The 18,398-nt window shown below is 40.8% G+C and overlaps 1 protein-coding gene across 50 annotated transcripts in view; it reads left to right on the top strand.

The window, feature by feature from the left end:
• Ank2 (ankyrin 2) overlaps positions 1-18,398 on the top strand; it is a 559,246-nt gene that overhangs the window by 509,446 nt on the left and 31,402 nt on the right. For 22 of the 50 annotated variants that reach the window (XM_060392726.1, XM_060392734.1, XM_060392725.1 and 19 more), the window contains 9 exons: positions 1,750-1,785; positions 7,810-8,034; positions 9,488-9,586; positions 10,559-10,713; positions 12,999-13,210; positions 13,714-13,918; positions 14,852-14,948; positions 16,675-16,903; positions 17,623-17,748. In XM_060392726.1, coding sequence (XP_060248709.1) covers positions 1,750-1,785; positions 7,810-8,034; positions 9,488-9,586; positions 10,559-10,713; positions 12,999-13,210; positions 13,714-13,918; positions 14,852-14,948; positions 16,675-16,903; positions 17,623-17,748 — 1,384 coding nt within the window. The remainder of the gene's footprint in view (positions 1-1,749; positions 1,786-7,809; positions 8,035-9,487; positions 9,587-10,558; positions 10,714-12,998; positions 13,211-13,713; positions 13,919-14,851; positions 14,949-16,674; positions 16,904-17,622; positions 17,749-18,398) is intronic. The other 28 variants (XM_060392739.1, XM_060392737.1, XM_060392755.1 and 25 more) reach the window with 3 other exon arrangements.

Below are 18,398 nucleotides of genomic sequence, written 5' to 3' on the forward strand. Positions count from 1 at the left end.
GTATCTTGTAAAACTGACCTATTCTGCTCACCACCTACCAGGTTCCTGAGCAGTAGTTGGCAGATATTTTTCAAGGAGCCGAGTTTTAATCACCTAAAATTAAGGGAAAGATGACTTTTTGGTAAGGGGATAGTGAAGAGAGCTTGTAATCACGTATGCGTGAGAATATTGCTACATTCAATCCAATAGCTGTCTTAACTTCAAGCTGCAGCTTCTACCACTAATCAGTATGGGTGGTTGACTCCCCCTCTACCTCACGTCTTATAAGATGCCCTTGGCAGGGATTAATCTCGCCTCTCTCCATGGATACATCCAGTATCTAGACAAATGAGAGTCTTGATTGGTTTTGTGATTATTTGAGTTGCCTAATTAACTCATAATGAATCCAAGAAACAGCTATTCTTATCAAGGTCACACCAGTAGTTTGTGCAAAAGACGTGAACTTTACAATTGTTCTTAATTGCATCTATACATAATGAAGGGGCTGACGTAAGGCAGTCTCTACCAATAGCTAGTTTTGTAACTCACTTTATATATTGTTATTCTGAAATTCTCCATAATGTATTAGCAACAACCAAATGCTGTTAATTAAATACCAACTCACGAGGTGTCAGGATGTGTCACAGTAAAATAAAGCCCCAAGAAAGTGACCTTTTAAAACATGCTGAAGACAGTTTCATTGTGAACCTTGTAGTATACTGAAAAAGAATAAAGTCACAAAAGATGTTTGCTCAAACCACAGAGTGTTTGAAGTGTAAAGCAGCTGTGTCTCTATCTCTTTTGCATGGGACAGCATAACATAAGCGTTTACCAAAGCACTTCCAGTTTTTAATTTAGTTGTTCACATTTCTGAAAATATTCTGGGAGTTTTTTTTAGATCCATGAAGGCTAATTCTTTCAGATAGAAAAAAAAAATTGTTTCACAAAATAGCAAATCAAATTTTCTGGAAGACTGGATTTCTGGTACACAAAAATATACTTACATATGTTAGCAAACATTAGAGCATCATGAAACCCCGTGGGCTTAAGGAAGCACAGGCTCATGGGTAATAGAACAGTGACACTAGGGCTATAAAGTGAGATGAGACATTAGGCTGGGGCAGGAAGACCGTGATGCTTAAAACAGGCAGTTGCAAGGGAAAGGCACTAAGACTATGTTTGCATAGGTCTTTCTTACCTGCTAGTAGGTGGTTCACATTACCTACTCTGCCGTATACTTTATGCTACATCTGTCGCAGAAACTATCCTTTAAGTTGTGTCTTTCCTGTTTGTGTTCCTTCCGCTGTAGCCCAACGGGGAGCTATCTTATCTAAAAAGTATTAGAAGAATTGCAAACAGACAGCAGTTGAATCAAAACTATACCCATGGAATCCAAGACTTTATATTTGTCCTTATAATGTCACTTAGTGTTTTCTAGATTCTTGGACACTTAATCTTTGCTAAGTGTCTCCATGAGCCAATGCTAACTAAGGCTTCACTTCCGTATTGAGTGATTATGTAACTTCCCCAGGTTCCCAAACTGGGATGAGCCACAAAGGCCCCAAAGTTTGTTCTTCTCTAAGGGTGTGCATAGTGACATCTCTGTTATATTTGCAAAGGTTGATATCTTACTTGCATTTCCATCTTTTTTTCAATGAATACAGTGTTGATATATAACTTTAATATTTCAATCGAAGTCGCATCTGATTTCATTCTTTATATTTCACTTATCCACTCTTTTTCCATGCTAAAGTATCTATTCTATTGCAGCCGCTCCTCTCCATGTCTTGATCGTGACAACAGCAGGTGAACCTCTGCGTAATTCCTTCTCTGAACATGTTTCCTGTTCCCCTCCCCTTCGCCATCTCCTTCTGTATATGCCCCACCTCAGGATGCTTTAGTGTTGATGATGTCTAGAGAAACATACACAGAGGCTTATGTTCTCCAAATCAAGGCCATTGCTCACTTTCCCTTTCACTAAAAAGAGAAAGTGGGTATATTTAATGCCATTAGGTATTAGGTTAGGTAGGCCAAATTAAAATGGACTCCTGTCTTGGTCACAGCCTCTACATCTCAGCTTCTTTTGTGAGGAAAAGTGCTACATCCAACTGAAAGCTTATGTTCCCACAACTATGCAAACTGTGGAGCTATTTTGAAGTTTTATTGAAGGTTGTGATTTTTAGTAGCACTCAGACCTTTTCTTCTTTGCTTTGCTTTTATCCTGGCATATTCTAGGTGAGCCAAAGGCTAAGGCCTTATTAATAGTACATTTCCTTGCTAGCTCTGTTTTAAGTTCAACCTTTTGATATTCTGGAAATTGTGCTATGGAATGACTTGTCCACATTCTAAATATAGCAGGTATTCTATGTTATTTAGATGAAGTTATTTTTAAAGTTCCTTTTGGGTTGCTGATTATGGTATTTTTATTCTGGGGCCATCCATTATGATAATGTGGATTATCTGTTTATGAATAGGACAATTTTGTATTTTCTCTTTTTAAAGTTATAGTCACCTTCTTATCTTTTCTCAAACACACCCTAAATGTTGTATATCTATTCATGAACACAGAAGTTGGTAAATAATTATTGAGTGATTTAAGCAACTTTGAACCACCCTTTTCAAATGCCTTTTTTTTTTATCCATGTTTTAGTTGTGGGATTTGGAGAACTAGGAAGGGATTGGGGAATGATGGGAAAGAAAGCTCCTGGTGTGGTTTCAACAGCACCCCAATCAGAATTGATCTCAGGCCCTCTGCTGTGGACACGGCATCACTGAAGCACCCTGATGAATCTTTTCTCTTGTCTTTCACCCAGTGACTAACTCCGAATGCTGCAGTCTCCTCCCCATTCCCAGCCCATGGTCCTAGATAAATTAAATGGAAATTTTAAATATCAGTAACTTTTGGGGGTGGACAGTACGGTCCTTAAAAGTCCGAATCCTTGTATTCTGCTGCCTCCTCTGAAGCATGTATCTGTTTAGCTAATCAAATTGCATATTTATCGGCAAGTCCTCTGCCTAATAAAAGTGAATTGCATTTGCTTTTATTTCTTTTTAAATTGTGACAACGTTGTGTCTCACAATTTAGAAAACTTAAGAGTTTCTACTTTGCATGACTGCTGTCATTTGAAGAGTCAGAAGCATCAGAGCCAATGTCCCCTGGTCTTTTTTTTTTTCCACTGTGCAGTCTTAAGTCAATGTCTAATGCGGTATGCCTATACATTTTCAGCTAAGTATCTATGTAACCATGCACTTAAAACTATATTTCTTTGAGTGATAACAGTTTGTTTTCCAATTGTATGAGTTCTTACAGAGCATCCAAAACCAAACAATAGAGTAGGTTGTCTGATCTAGTGAGCTGTTACCTGCATCACATTTTTAGCATTAGGAAGGAACAGTTTCTTCACCTGAATCTCTTAATTCATGGATAAGAAGAAATCAAGACTTAACAAAGTCGTCACATAAATTAACTGTGGTTACAAAAAGAATTCAAAACATAGATAAGGCTGCACCTGGAAAGAACATGGTGTCACGGCAGCCTATGCTACAGAATTCTCACACCTCATTTAAAATAACCAATTTCATAATGCAATCAGAACCGTATGGATAACGTTAAAACATTTTAGGACAAATGTGAGTACTTTGAAGGTTCTCAATAAGTTTTTTTTTTCGCTCTTTTAGGTGATGTATGACATATATTTTAATGATCACGACATTTAAAAGATAAAAAGGCAGGAAAAAGGAGATGATGGGTGCAGCCATTTATTGAATCTGTGTTCCTCATCCACACACAATTCACTTTTCCCCATTGCTATAAATGGTGATAGGGTCAGCTCCCAGGGACCAGAGGACGTCGATGTCACACTCCAGACTGCAGAGCTGAGCTTCTGATCACCTCCCATCTCCTTTACACATAGCTGCCTTCTTAGGTTTCCTCCGGTTCTTTTCATCTGTCAATATTTGCAGGGAGCAGACTGTCTCATCTTTAATGTTCCCCAAATGTGAGAGAGCCATATGCATTCAGTTTCCTCCAGCAGGCGAGCTGACACATTGCATGAGTCACCTTTTTTGTCCTCCCTTCTCTACCCTCGGTCCATACAGTAAAAAGGCTCTTGCAGTGTTGGCGATCACTTTACACAGTGCAGAGTAGCTGGCGCCCAATTCCCTTAGTTATTCAGGTAGTGGCGTCTTTCTGCCATTTTTTTAATGAAATTCTTCAACTGCTTGCCCAGTTTTGTGCTAGAAACTTTTCGGATTGATAGGTTAGCTTGCTGGCTTTACCAGCAGACGTCGTCAGAATCCAGATACGAAGTTTGATCTGTTCTTCCTTCTCTTTCTACGTAAAGGAGAGGCTCTGGAAGCATACAGTTAAGTTCAGTCTCAATTGGCCATAATTACATTATGACTCAAATTTGGCTAGAACGTTTCCCAGCTAGGGCTAAACTTATAATAGTCTTTGTTCCTTCTGACTATGGACAGTTGTTTCATATCCTCCAGCCTCCTCTTTTTCTGGGAGTCTTACTCTTTGTTCTTTCTTTTCTCTCAGTTTCTAAGGGAAATGCCTTCACTGGAGTCTGTAAATGTCTGGTAGCCTGTGCCATTTCTTCTGTTACTTGGTAAACTCCAGAGTCTTCCTTACCCTCCCAGAAATTTGCTGTTTGCCCCCTGAATATGCATATCGAGCCCTTATTCTTCTGACTTGCTTTGCATTTGATTCAGTACTTAGGGCTGTTTCCCAGATCACTAGCAGCACAGGAGTGATTGCTGGAGTGTATCTGTGTGCTGCTTCAGTCCTTTTGTTAGTTTGATTTTTCCCTTTTCAGTCTTCATACAATCTTGTAATCATTTTTTTATTGTCCTATTAGATTCAAGCTTTTAGTCTGTACATTCTTCTCTTTTCTACTAATCTTCTACCCAGGGAAATAGACATAGCAGCTCTCTCAGTTCAGCATAAATGTATGTGGTAGACTCTTTAAAATTAGGCATAGTGCTTTCCAGCTGCTTTGCTGCATCTGAATGTAGGGATTTGAGTGAGTCCTGATTGGTCAGACACCAAAGAATTCACTTTAGCCTTACTCTCTCTGTTCCATGTAAGTACACACAACTGGTCATAGCAGGCCTTTTCATTCCTACATTCATTCATCTATTCAAAAATTACACTTGACTCCCTACTGTGTGCTATATTCATACTGTCCTAAGTACTAGGGGGCTGAGACTGTGGTCACTGTTGTGACAGCCCTATGATGACACCTTGATGAACTGACAGTTCATATGTCATTGGCCAAGGAAGTTAACAGGTTCAAGCAAAGGATAAAAGCGTAGAGTGACATCTTGGCTCAGAGTGTGAGATTCTTGGCATGGCTCTTGAAATTTATGGAAGGGTAACAGAGATCACACAATGGAATCATGGAAGCAGAAATCAGGGAGGAAATAAAACAGGAAGGATTTCAGTGGCACCATACCAGGGAAAGTAATAGAATATGTCAAGGACATAGCTGCTGATCTGCTGTTTTGAGGATCACAAGAGTATCCTAAATGTTCTTTTGGGTAAAGAATAATATCCTGCAATCTAAAGGTCATCACTGGAATAATACCATGGAAATATAAGGGCCTGGGACATGAGTACAGAAACTTCGTAACATCCTTCCAAAGGCATAGATGCTATGAGGGATCATGACATTAAACAGACATGTAATATTAGTCCTTTCTAGTTTCAGCACCTATTTTCCTTGCTCATAGTAATCAAGGTTTGAAAAATTCACTTGGTGTGATGATACATTTATAAGCATTGAACTCTGGAGGTAAAGGCAGGAGATCAAGAGTACAAGGTTAAGCTCACAAATGTAGAAAGTTTAAGGATAGCCTGTACTACTTGAGACCCTCTCTCAAAAACCTGACAAGGGAGGAAAACAAAAAAAAGTATTAGTTAGTCATCAACAAGTTAGAAATATTGCAGCGAATTTGGAAACCCTGCTAGTTGAAACTGCGGCCTTTTTTTTTTTTTAACTTTTAAATGACAATCAATATAAATGTACACAAATAAGAATAATAAAAGTCTGCAGGTTCATCTGGTAGTGTTTCCAGTTCTTTTTTTTTCTTTTGAGAGAATGTGTACATTTAAAAGTCAGAGAGAAAACATTCAATAATTCACATTAAAGACTTAATAGTAAGAAAAGCTGCAGCCGTTTTCTCATTGTGTTTGAATAACTTCCAGAATATTAAACAGTTCATGCCCTATGAACTGTCGCTTGTATGTAGCAGCTATCATCCCCCCCTGAAAACTCAGCCGCTAGGGGAGAATGGTAGGCCTAGCCTGGCTCCTGCATGAGGGAGGACTGTGGCTCCTGTGTTTTCACGCTGCATGACGTGCTTCAGAGGGTACTCCGGGATCCTCCGCACCCATTTCTCTTACTAGCAGAGGGGTTTTTCTGTTTAATGGCATGTCTAATGCGTTCTGTGTTCTGCTGCAAAGAGGGCGCTATGATATTCCACTGGCCTACCGATAACATAAATGTATTGTGTTTCTATCCCACAACTTAACTTTGACGGAATACCTTTCAAACGTTTTCAGTGTTGCTGTGGAGGCAATATCTAGGTGTGTTGATGTGGCTGGGTGCTCTTGTCAGTACATCCATGAAACACCTATATGTTGCTTTCATTTTGTTGTGGTTGCTGTAAAACCTTTGCGAATGCAATAAAAATGGGAGATCACTGGAGCGATTGTGGAAGAGCCTCTGTACTGTTCATACATGTCCTTGTGTGTACGCACAGGACAGCTAGAGTGTTGGGTTATTTAATTTTTGCTTCTATAGGAGGTGCTTGCCCCAGAGGCCTTGGTGAATGTCGTGACTAAGGAAGTAACCAGCATTCTAGCTAAGCTGCTCCAGGATTTGTGACCACCCCTCAGAAACCTCAGAGTGTCCATGCTTTCTCTTGGCACACTCAAGAACCCGAGCCACCTGAGACACCACCATTCTTTCTGTCATGATCAGTGAGCAATGAAGAAGCAAAAGTCACAGAGACGCTCTTGCAAATTTGAAATAGGAGTTTCACTTCCGGTTTGTTATAATTTGAGGGAAATCATGGTGCGCAAGCTGGACAATCAGCATGAGCCCAGGTTTCCCAGGCTGGACTCAGCCCGCAGACACAGAACTGAGGGGGCTCTGTTTCTGCCATTCACTCTCTATTTCAGTCAGAATGCCTTAGCACAGAGACCTCTTAAAAGTGCGAATAACACTCTAACCAGAAAATCAGTTGGTGCTATTCAAAGTAGTTTTTTTTTTTTTTTTTCATCTTGTAACCAGTTAAAAATCTGCATCCCAGGAATGATGATTTGGGGGCAGGACACACTGGCACAGAGCTGACCTTGAGAAAAGGTCTTTAAGGTTGTTTTTTTCAGTCATGAGATTGTATTAAAACAAGATAGACGAGTGTAATTTTGAAATGTTAAGTTCAATGAACTTAAAACACATGCCGTTTGGTCTTTCCTGTATGATCTCGCCTTAAGTTCTTTGAATACATGGATTACGTAGGACATGTAAGGAATCAGAAGGCTTGCCCATGTTTTGTACAATTTTTTTTAAGTTACCAACAAAAATTAGAATTATTCTTCAGTGCCATTTGAACATTATAATACATAAATTTAAAAAAAAATAATAGAAATGTAGATATTAGTATAAACTTTAAAAAAAAAACATTTCCCACAAGGCATTTACATTTAAAAGAATTGTTCCGAGAAGAAGATAAACAGTGTAGAAAAAAGTTAACCGCACAGAGTGTGTCTATCGGCTGCACGGCTTTGGAGCACGCCTAATGCTCTGTCTTCACTTTCAGCTTTCTAGTCAGTTTTATGGTGGATGCCCGCGGTGGTGCCATGAGAGGATGCAGACACAATGGGCTCAGGATCATTATCCCACCTCGGAAGTGCACAGCCCCGACTCGAGTCACATGCCGCCTGGTGAAACGCCATAGACTGGCAACCATGCCGCCAATGGTGGAGGGAGAAGGCCTGGCCAGCCGCCTGATTGAAGTCGGACCTTCTGGAGCTCAGTTCCTTGGGTAAGGGTTTCCCATAGCCTCCCACTTAATCTCCAAGGGGCTTGTGCCTCTACCCAGGATCAATGGGATGGAACGTCAAAGGTACGTCACGCCATTTTGATAAAAGATTGGCTCCTGTGACTTTTTTTTTTTTTAAGTTGGAAACAGTCCCTTGAGCCTTGATTGACTTCCATGCCTCCCATGGTCAGGTGTCAGTGAGTCAAACTTGAGTATTGCCGGTGCTTTATTTATTTATTTATTTATTTATTTATTTTCTTTTTGGATGTGGAACTAGCTGCCAGATTACCAATGGGATAACCATGGTTTTTAGGCATTGGTAGGTATTTCTGTTTCTTGTCTGAGATTAAGAGGCACAGTATAAAGGAAAAATGTGCTCTTCGTAACATATATTTAACGCCTTGCGTGGTTATGAATCCAATTGCCATTTTCCCTTTGGATAGCAGTGTTGCGCTCATGGAATATCTAAAACTCAGTTTACATGATTTATTTTCTTTTTCTGTTATCAAAATTGCTACCTCAAGCTTTTAAGCCACAGTGTAAAATAAAAATACTGAGATCAGCCTCTGCTATGCTCATTTTGGCAATTTTGATCAGAAATTAGCATTTCTTCTTTCTTCTGTCTGTCAGGCTATTGTCAAAGTAGCACCCAGTGTGTTCAGAAGTTAAAAGCTAAACAGTGAAAAAGAATGGGGCTTTGGAGGGGGTCACGTTTCAAATCATCTTGAAACAAATCAATTGTATTTAAGTCTTGGTGCTTAAATGTGAGAGAAAAGTCTTACTAATCAGGATTCCTTTTGGTTGTCATCCGTGCCATACTAGGGAGAGAGTTTCTTGCTTTAGAACTCTGGAAATGTTCTAAAGCCTGTAATTTGGAGCAAATTGTTAACAGGTTGCTCCAAATTACATTCACACCTGCAAAGGTGGGGGGGGGGGGTTGCTAGTTCCCACCCGCTACATCTCTTATCAGGCAGAGCTTTGGAAGGAGCCTGTGAAGTTCTGGGTTCATTCAGAAAAATGTCACTATGGCTGGAGTCTTTTGATGTTCAGCTCAGAGCCTAACTCTCTCCTGCTCAGCTAGTTGTTAGGTTTTTCAAATAACCTTCAAATCTGTTGAGGAAAATCTATGGAAATGACTGGCTGCCGGACAGAGTTTTTATTATCTTTCCCAACAGTTTGGTCTTTCCCGGAGAACATTTTTTTTCCCCCTGCATTTTTGGCTAGTGCCCTGGCAGTGAACCTATATAGGAACAGACTTGCTCCCCTGGCGCAGAAGCCCCTCCATGGTACACTCTGGGTCTCAGCTTCTGGCTCCTCGCTCTTTGTGACCAATGGAGGGGGCAGAGCCAAACACAGTGTGAAACCAACCTTCACCCTGTGCTGCCGGGGTTCTGTGGACACGGTACCTGAAGCTTACCTCTGTTCTTTCTTTCACTGCTGCTTTGGATGTACTCAGTAAACTTCACCTGCCAACGGCTCCTCCCCCACTTAATGAGGGAGAAAGTTTGGTCAGCCGCATCCTTCAGCTGGGGCCTCCTGGAACCAAATTCCTTGGGTAGGAGCGACTTAAAACAAATTGATGGCTGCTGGCCCCCATTCTTCTCCTTCTTCTGCGATATGATTTCTCTTTTCGTCATTGTGCCCATGACATGTCCCTCTCTATGATTTAAACTCTGTATAACCTATCTTTAGTGGACCATTTCTGACCCTTGTGGTATGTGACTTTTATTTTTTGAGTGACGTTTTTATATCTTCTCCCCTAAAGTGCTGTGATCTTCATTTTCGTTCAAGCATGAGATTTGCCTAGTTGTACTCTGTGCTAGTTATGATGTCGTTCTGATGAGTTTGGAGTCTGTCTCAAAGCAACCTGGACTCAAAAACGGAAAGCCTCTGTCTACGTTGAGGGTGAATGTGACCTAATAATCATAGGACAGTGCATGTTCTGGATCCTAAATGTAATAGGCATTGGACACGACTGGGCTATGGGCCAAGTGGCTCTTTAGGGCCATACTGTGTGCACATGCCTATGTTTTCATGAATGAAGACAGTCTGAGCAAAAGCCACACATGCATGGCTCATTAGCACAAGTAGTCTACCTTTCTCATTTATAACGCACTGAATTATGCAATGTATGAGCCATTTTCTCTCTTAACTCATGTTGTCATTCTGTACCTGTAGAACATGTTTTAGGAGATTGGCATACATCATAGACATGCATGTACATTTCTTTTGGTTAAATGTGCTACACCCTACATTTATCAAAGGAGAAGTTCCAGAATGCCACATGCACCCACAGATAAATATCATTTGGCTTCAGATAGCAGCATGTACTTGAGGACCAGTGCCCCTGAGGTGGAGTGCCAGTGTGCCACCATCCGTTAGTCACTGGGCTCTGGAGGATGGCCCACTCTGTCCCTGGCCCCAGAATGAGCAGAATTCCAGGTCACTTTGCAACAGACAGTGTTGAGCTTCTTGTCTTGTGGTTGCCTGTCCTGTCTACACTGAGATTTCTGCATTGCTGTGTCAGGCCCGTGATCGTTGAGATTCCTCACTTCGCTGCTCTTCGAGGAAAAGAGAGAGAGCTGGTGGTCTTGCGCAGTGAAAATGGGGACAGCTGGAAGGAGCATTTCTGTGAATACACTGAAGAGGAACTGAATGAAATCCTAAATGGCATGGATGAAGGTACCTTTTAGGTTAAGGGATCTAAAAGAAATCCAAAAGAGAGACGTGACAAATTATGAATTGCTTTTAGATCATTAGCTGCTTGCGTACTTTCGTGCACTTCTGTGCCTCTTGAGTTGCTTTACTCCAGCACATCATTTGCTGTGTTCCAACTGCAGCAAGTTTTAACACACAATTAAACCATTTTCTTCACGGTGGGTTATGTGAAACTCAGGAAAGGAAAGCCCTTTCAGATATTAAATATCTCATTTTAACAAATATAGTACACTCCTATCTTTTAATGAAAACTTCGTTGAATCTAAAACTAACTGAAGAGTAGATGTTTCATAACAAACTGCACAAAACTTGGCAATGCAGGAAAAGAGCCTGTCCTACTTTGTAGTAACTTGAAGTGGCATGCACCTAGTGTTAGGGCGAGCATCGCCTCTGTGCAATTTATAGAGACTGAAAGTGAGTCCCCTCCCTCCAGCCAAATAGATATTTCAACTTGCAGCTGAGCAAACTGAATAGATCAGTACCGGGAATGACGCATGTTCTGGACCCTGAATATAATAGGTATCAGGTATAATCGGGCTATCAGTTGAGTGGTTCATTTGAGACCATATTGTGATATTTTAAATACCAAGTTTGAAAGACTAGATGTATAAGAAACTATTTTTTTTTAAGTTCTAAAGATATTCTGTTGAGAAACTAACTCTTCCTATAACTGCTACCTTATAAAATAATATAATTTCCTTTTAAACCTATCTATTATTAAAGAAACAGGAACATTAAGTCATTCATATGGAGACATAGGGAAGACTGAATTGCATGCTGACAGATCAAACATATACATACCCCCATGCAGAACTTCATTTTTAAATGAAAACCTTTAATCTCCACAACCCCCAAATCTCTTTAAGCCCTTTAGCCACAAATAGAAATATCGAACTGGAGGAAGGAGGCTCAACCTTAGGCCCCGTAAATGGCACAGGGGAGAGGTCCCAACCCTAATGCAAGGTGTATGCCATTTCATATAACTATAAAAACAGAGCGCATCCCCTCCCTCATTGCCAGGAGCATGCCAAGTTTGTACAGGTCTAGACGCTTGAGGGCAAAGCACTGCCGTAAGTCAAGTTTACCTGCGAACAGCAGCCTGCCCGCAGCTCCTTCCACGTCTCCTTCTGATCCTGTTGGGGTTGAATAAGAGTAAAGGCCAGGCTTACAAGAAAGCACACTGTGTAGTATGTAGGTCAGTCCCTTCAAAGCAAAGCAAAGAGAGCAGAATTCTTGTCAGCAAAGATGACAACACTCGGGTCCCACCTCTTCTTGACGCCACTTCCTTTGCTGGCATTGGGCTTTGGACATTATCTTTCAAGTGCTCCCCTCTCACTGACACTGGCATGCATTGTAGCGTCTTGCCCTGGGATGAAAACTCACTTTTAAAACATTTGGCACATAGTAAGAAATTCACTTTAGTGCAAAAAAAAAAAAAAAAAAAAAAAAAAAACAGCTTGGTATATTCACGTTTGGAAATACATTGTTTGATAGGTTTCTGCTAGTTTTGGCAGTGTGTCACTCTCCCATCGGAGGACTGCCAACTTTTAATATCTAACCATCCCAAGCAGTCAGTGGAGAGCTTATAGAGGACCGTAAACACATTCTAAGAATAAGCAACTCTCTAAGGTTCCTTAAACTTACTGATACATTTAGTGCAGATTTTCTCTATTTTAAATCAGTAAGAGTTCCTAAATAACTACACTAGAGCAATCTGTAGAATCTCCGATCCCCCTCACCCCTGCTGTTAGGTAATGTATTTGGTAAGTCATTGCCTTCAGAGGAATGTCGCTCACAGGCACAAACCATGTCACAGGACAGAATACATCAACAGAAACCTTACCCATTCCCTGCAGAGTTTATTACTGGACTACTCCCAAAGGACCATACCATTTTTTTAAAACCACTGGTCTTTGAGCTAACTTTGAAATTTGTAAAGAAAGGGCGTTCAAGTGCAGCTTCCTCCCCATCACTAAAGCCAAGAATCGAACACATTCATTTCCACTACAGGTTTGCCTTCAAATGCCCTCACAAAGACAGCACTGCGTTGACGCTTCAGGCCCGGCTGCACTTCGTTCACAGTGCTCCAGAAAGGCCTGGTTTCCCCAAAGTGCACCGGTGTCAGATTAGACTTGTGTTTTAACTTTAACTGAATGCTTCCCCTGTTCAGTATTAACTGTGCCCATGAGTCTGCTTGAATGTCCTCAGGAGTCATTTGCTCCATGAGGATGGACCATTTCTTGTCTCAGTGCTAGACAGTCCGGAAGACCTGGAGAAGAAACGAATCTGCCGCATCATCACTCGTGACTTCCCACAGTACTTTGCGGTGGTCTCTCGCATCAAACAGGACAGCAACCTGATTGGCCCGGAGGGTGGGGTGCTGAGCAGCACCGTGGTGTCTCAGGTGCAAGCCGTCTTCCCGGAGGGCGCACTCACCAAGCGCATCCGTGTAGGGCTGCAGGTACGTCCGAGTACTATGCAGGTGATAACTGTGGTGTTTTATCACCGGCGGTACAATTTGCTTTTCAAGCGAGAGTTGAAATGTCGCTTAAATAAAGTTGTCCTGAGTGAACAAAGACGAACACGAGAGACCAAGGACCTCACAAAATTTTGAGCGTGGGGAAGATGACTCAGCAGCTCGCTGCTAAGTCTGACTGAGTTCAATTCCAGAAACCCACAGGATAGAAGATGAGAGATGACTTCCTCAGGTTGTGTTCTGACCTACACATGTATGCTATAGCGTGCACCCACCCCCACACACTTCTAACACAATCAATCAGTCAATAATAAATAGCGTATATAATAAATGTTTTACAGTGGGCGCTTAATAATACTAAACTGACAGCTGCCATGTTTGTGAGCCATCAAATTCCTCTGTGAAATAAGAAACCATGTTTGTCTGGATATGATATTTTACAGTAAGTATAGTGCTCTATCCTTTAATGTACTTTCCTACCTTGAAAGGCTCAACCTATGCACAGCGAGTTGGTGAAGAAGATCCTAGGCAACAAAGCAACCTTCAGCCCGATAGTCACTTTGGAACCCAGAAGAAGAAAATTCCATAAGCCTATTACCATGACGATTCCTGTCCCCAAAGCTTCAAGTGATGTCATGCTAAACGGTTTTGGGGGAGACGCACCAACCTTAAGATTACTATGCAGCATAACAGGTGAGACAACAGAACGATTGCTTATTCGCAGCCCTTTGAGCAGTTATGCCTCTCTGCTTTGACCACTACCTTCATCAATAAGGAGCTTCTCTGAACACGGTCCGCGGCTGTGGAGAGAGACAGAATTATCTAGAAGGCAGTTTGACACTATGACTATTTAGCGAAACAACAGTAGTTTTCCCCCTAGTGTTTACGACTTCCCCTAGCCATAGATTTTGACCATGTTTAGAGTACTATACAGGAATTTCCTCCTGGGGAGCAGGGCTGGAAGCAACCGAGAGAGCGCAGTTAGTTACCCCTATCAACAGTCTTATCAACAACTATTGCAGCGGTGGGCGCGTCTCGTAGTATGCAGGGTCCAGCATTGGATAAAACCATTGATTATTTTTTTTACTCCCAGAAGCCAGTATAGCAGGCCAAGGACAGAATGCCTGGTAAACAGATATACCATTGGTTTCCTTTAAATTTAATTTATCTTTGCGGTGGTGTCTGTTTTTTTTTTTTTTTTCTAATTGTCATTTTTAGTATGTCATTTTGATTTATGATTTTTTTGATATTTGATATATGATAGTCTATGCGTTTTCATTTTAATGTAATTACTTATTTACTTATTTTTGCTCGTGGTGCTAGTTGAACCTAGGGCATGTTGTTTGCTAGGCAAGGCAAATAGTTGATCTTGAGGTACATATCCTCAACACTGAGATGAAAGTTGTTTTTGTTTGTTTGTTTGTTTGTTTGTTTTTTGAGTGCGGCTTGAACATGGGGCCATGCAGCACACTGGGCCGATGTTGTACCACTAGCCTATTTCCCATTTTCTTTTCTTTTCTGGAATGGAGGGATTGCACAACTGAACAGTCAGAACCACAGAGACTTTATATACAATCCAGTGTCCGGGATTTTGCCCAATTATCTCCCACAATTGTTCTGTTTCAGGTGGAACCACACCTGCTCAGTGGGAAGACATCACAGGAACTACGCCACTAACATTTGTCAATGAATGTGTTTCCTTCACGACCAATGTGTCTGCCAGGTATGTGTGCAGCACAGAAAAGCCCATTCGCTGTTATTTCTTTTTCCTCTCCAAAAATGATCTTTTCTTTTTGTTGTTTGATGTTGTGTCTTAATTGTTTCAAAAGGATCAAGTATCAAAGCAGAGGCTGAGACTCATAGCCAAACTTTGGGCAGAATGCATGGAATTTTATGAAAGAAGGGGGGGGGAGGACAGAAAGACCTGGAGGGGACAGGAGCTCTAAAAGGAGACCAACAGAACCAAAAATACTGGGCCCTGGGGGCTCTTCAGACACTGATACCCCAACCAAGGACCATGCATGGAGAGGACCTAAAACCACTGCACAGATGTAGCCCATCGACTCATTCTCCAAGTGGGTTCCCTAGTAAGGGGAGAAGGGGCTATCTCCTTGATCACCTCCCCCTGGGGGGTGTAGCCTTACCAAGTCACAGAGGAAGACAAAGCAGCCAGACCTGATGAGACCTGATAGGCTAGGGTCAGATAGAAGGGGAGAAGGTCCTCCCCTATCAGTGGACTAGTGCAGGGGCATAGGAGGAGAAGAGGGAGGGGGGTGAGATTGGGAGGAGAGCAAGAAGAGGGCCACAGCAGGAATACAAAGTGAATAAATTGTAATAAATAATAATAATTAGTTAAAAATGCAAAAAAGGATTTTTGTGGTTATGTAATTTTAAATAAGGTCTACATTTACTTTGATATGAGTAGTAACAATACAAGAGCCAAGCCCTGACAGTCAGATTAGGACCTATGGAAAATAAGTGACTGTCCGCTTTGGCTGTGTGGTTCTGAAATTAGATTTGGCAGCCACAGCTGATGTTTCTAGTGCCCAGTGAATGAGAAGTTTGCTGTTATCAACAAAAAGCTTGAGGAGTTGCTTTTTCAATGGAATACCGAAATGCACAGTTCAGCATAGCTAGCAAGCTATTGGCTAGGCAGATACAATGCGTTATACACCCTAACACATTTGCATGTTACACACCCTTAGGAGGCTGGAGGTGTCTTTTGTTACTTCTTTTACGAGCTGCAGTTGAATTCTAATATTAATTCCCGTTTGTATGGTCTTTAGTGGGTAGGTAGACACCATCAAATTTCTGGTTGAGTTGATTTAGTCTCAGTGACTGGTGAGTCCCTTAGATGAATGATGCAATGAGTAATTGATGTTGAAAGCCAGAAGATTAAGTGAACTCTGAGAGGAATCCAGGATAAGAGGAACTCACTCAAAAGGAATCTGCATCACAGTGTCTGATACTGAACTTTTGTTACCAAAGATTTTAAAAGCAATCAATGTGTATGTCAAGAGATTATAAAGATTGTCCAAGAAGAGAAACACAACTAGTATATTTCAGTCAATCTTTTTGTTTTGCTTTGCTTTGCTTTGGGAGGGGTGTAATTTCTATTGGATGTCTTCACTATGCTGGTAATATGTTACATAAAGACTTTTTCTTGTAAGTGTATATTGTACATTGAGCATATTCCCACTTCATAGTTAATCTTAAAAATCCCATATATCTCTTGATACCTTCAGACTTCTTGCTGTTTCCTTGCCATTTCTGTCTTCATTTCCCTTTCATCTAGTCTCCTCTTATCATTTCCCTTTCTCACTTCCTTCTTTTACAAGAAACATTTGATGACTATTTTAATCACGTTGAAGAATCTGTTTTTTTTTTTTAATTTTTTTTCAAGAGACATACTTTAAACTTTAGGTAACTAGTTTTCTTTCTTTTCATAGGTTCTGGTTGATAGACTGTCGACAGATTCAGGAATCTGTTTCTTTTGCATCACAAGTGTATAGAGAAATTATCTGTGTACCATATATGGCCAAATTTGTAGTGTTTGCCAAATCACATGACCCCATTGAAGCCAGGTTGCGGTGCTTCTGTATGACAGATGATAAAGTGGATAAGACCCTTGAACAACAAGAAAACTTCTCTGAGGTGGCCAGGAGCAGGGATGTGGAGGTAAGAGTATAGACACGTTGTATCGTGAGCCTTCTTGGGTTATTTTAGAACCAGTTACCACAGGAAGGAGGCTTGCTGAACAAAGAAAGACCACTCTATGTTCCTATCAGTGGAAGGTCAAGTCCAAAATCTTATTTTTTCCCCCTGACAATTTGGAGCATAAATGGATGGTCTCTGTGTGTGGAAGGATTCCTGTAAAATTTATTTGAAATAAAAACTATGAGTTATTAATAAACTCAAGAGTATTATGTGACTGAGTTTATGCTAAGTATAGAAGTTTAGATATTTTAATTTCCTGGATTTTCTTATAAAATTCTTCCTTTGGTTTGTTAAGTCAGATAAATATTGATTTTTTATAAGAATTTTCCATCATTGTAGGTGTTTAGGTACTGAAGTCCTGTGTTCTGCCTGGTCATGATACCAAAAGTTACCCAATTCAAAGTTTGTATTTAGGTATTAGACATACATTGGTCTTTGTGGGTATGATGATACAGTGAGAAAATTAATGTTACCATGCTATTGAAGATACTCAGTAGCAAGAAGGGATGGTGGCACACATTTTGCCCTATATATGTCAGATGTCAATCAGTGGTGTGACAATTGTCACATGTGTATTTTAAGAACTGAAGGTTCTAAGTGCCCCTACAACTTGTTTGTTTGAATGGCGTAAAAGTGATTGGAGCTGTCTTATTCAAGGTTGTTTTTCTGTCTTCTTTTAGGTATTAGAAGGAAAGCCTATTTATGTGGATTGTTTTGGCAACCTGGTACCACTAACCAAGAGTGGCCAACATCATATATTCAGCTTTTTTGCCTTCAAAGAAAACAGACTTCCTCTCTTTGTCAAGGTAATGTATACATAAATATAAAAATTAGTATGCATATTTTAAGTACAAGGATTATTTTCAGTTACTTTTATAGTGAGAATATGTGTTTCTCAAACATTTTGAGTGATTTTAAAACATTGTACAAATGTTTACAAAAAACACACTTTTTTATTTTTGAAGTTCAAATTAAACCATAATTCTTTTAATTAATTTTTAATTAAATTTTTGTTTTTTATATTAGTTAGTTTATTCACTTTATATCCCAGCTGTAGCCCCCTCCCTCCCTCCCTTCCAGTCCCACCCTCTCTCCCTCATCTCCTCCCTGCCCCTCTCTAAGTTTGCTGATGGGGGAGGTCCTCCTCCCCTTCCATCTGACCCTAGTTTATCATGTCTCACCAGGACTGGCTGCCATGCCCTCCTCTGTGGCCTAGCAAGGCTGCTCCTCCCTCTGCAGGGGGAGGAGGGAATCAAAGAGCCAGCTATTGAGTTCATGTCAGAGACAGTCCCTGTTCCCCTAACTAGGGAACCCACTTGGATACTGAGCTGCCATGAGCTCCATCCAGACGTGGAGTTCTAGGTTATATCCATGCATGGTCCTTGGAAACCATAATTTTTAATTTTACGAGAGGAATGAGGACAAACTGCAATCAATTTACTAAGTAGAAACTAAC

Source organism: Meriones unguiculatus, chromosome 10 (assembly GCF_030254825.1).
Source record: "Meriones unguiculatus strain TT.TT164.6M chromosome 10, Bangor_MerUng_6.1, whole genome shotgun sequence".
In the NCBI taxonomy this organism is placed as follows: domain Eukaryota; kingdom Metazoa; phylum Chordata; class Mammalia; order Rodentia; family Muridae; genus Meriones; species Meriones unguiculatus.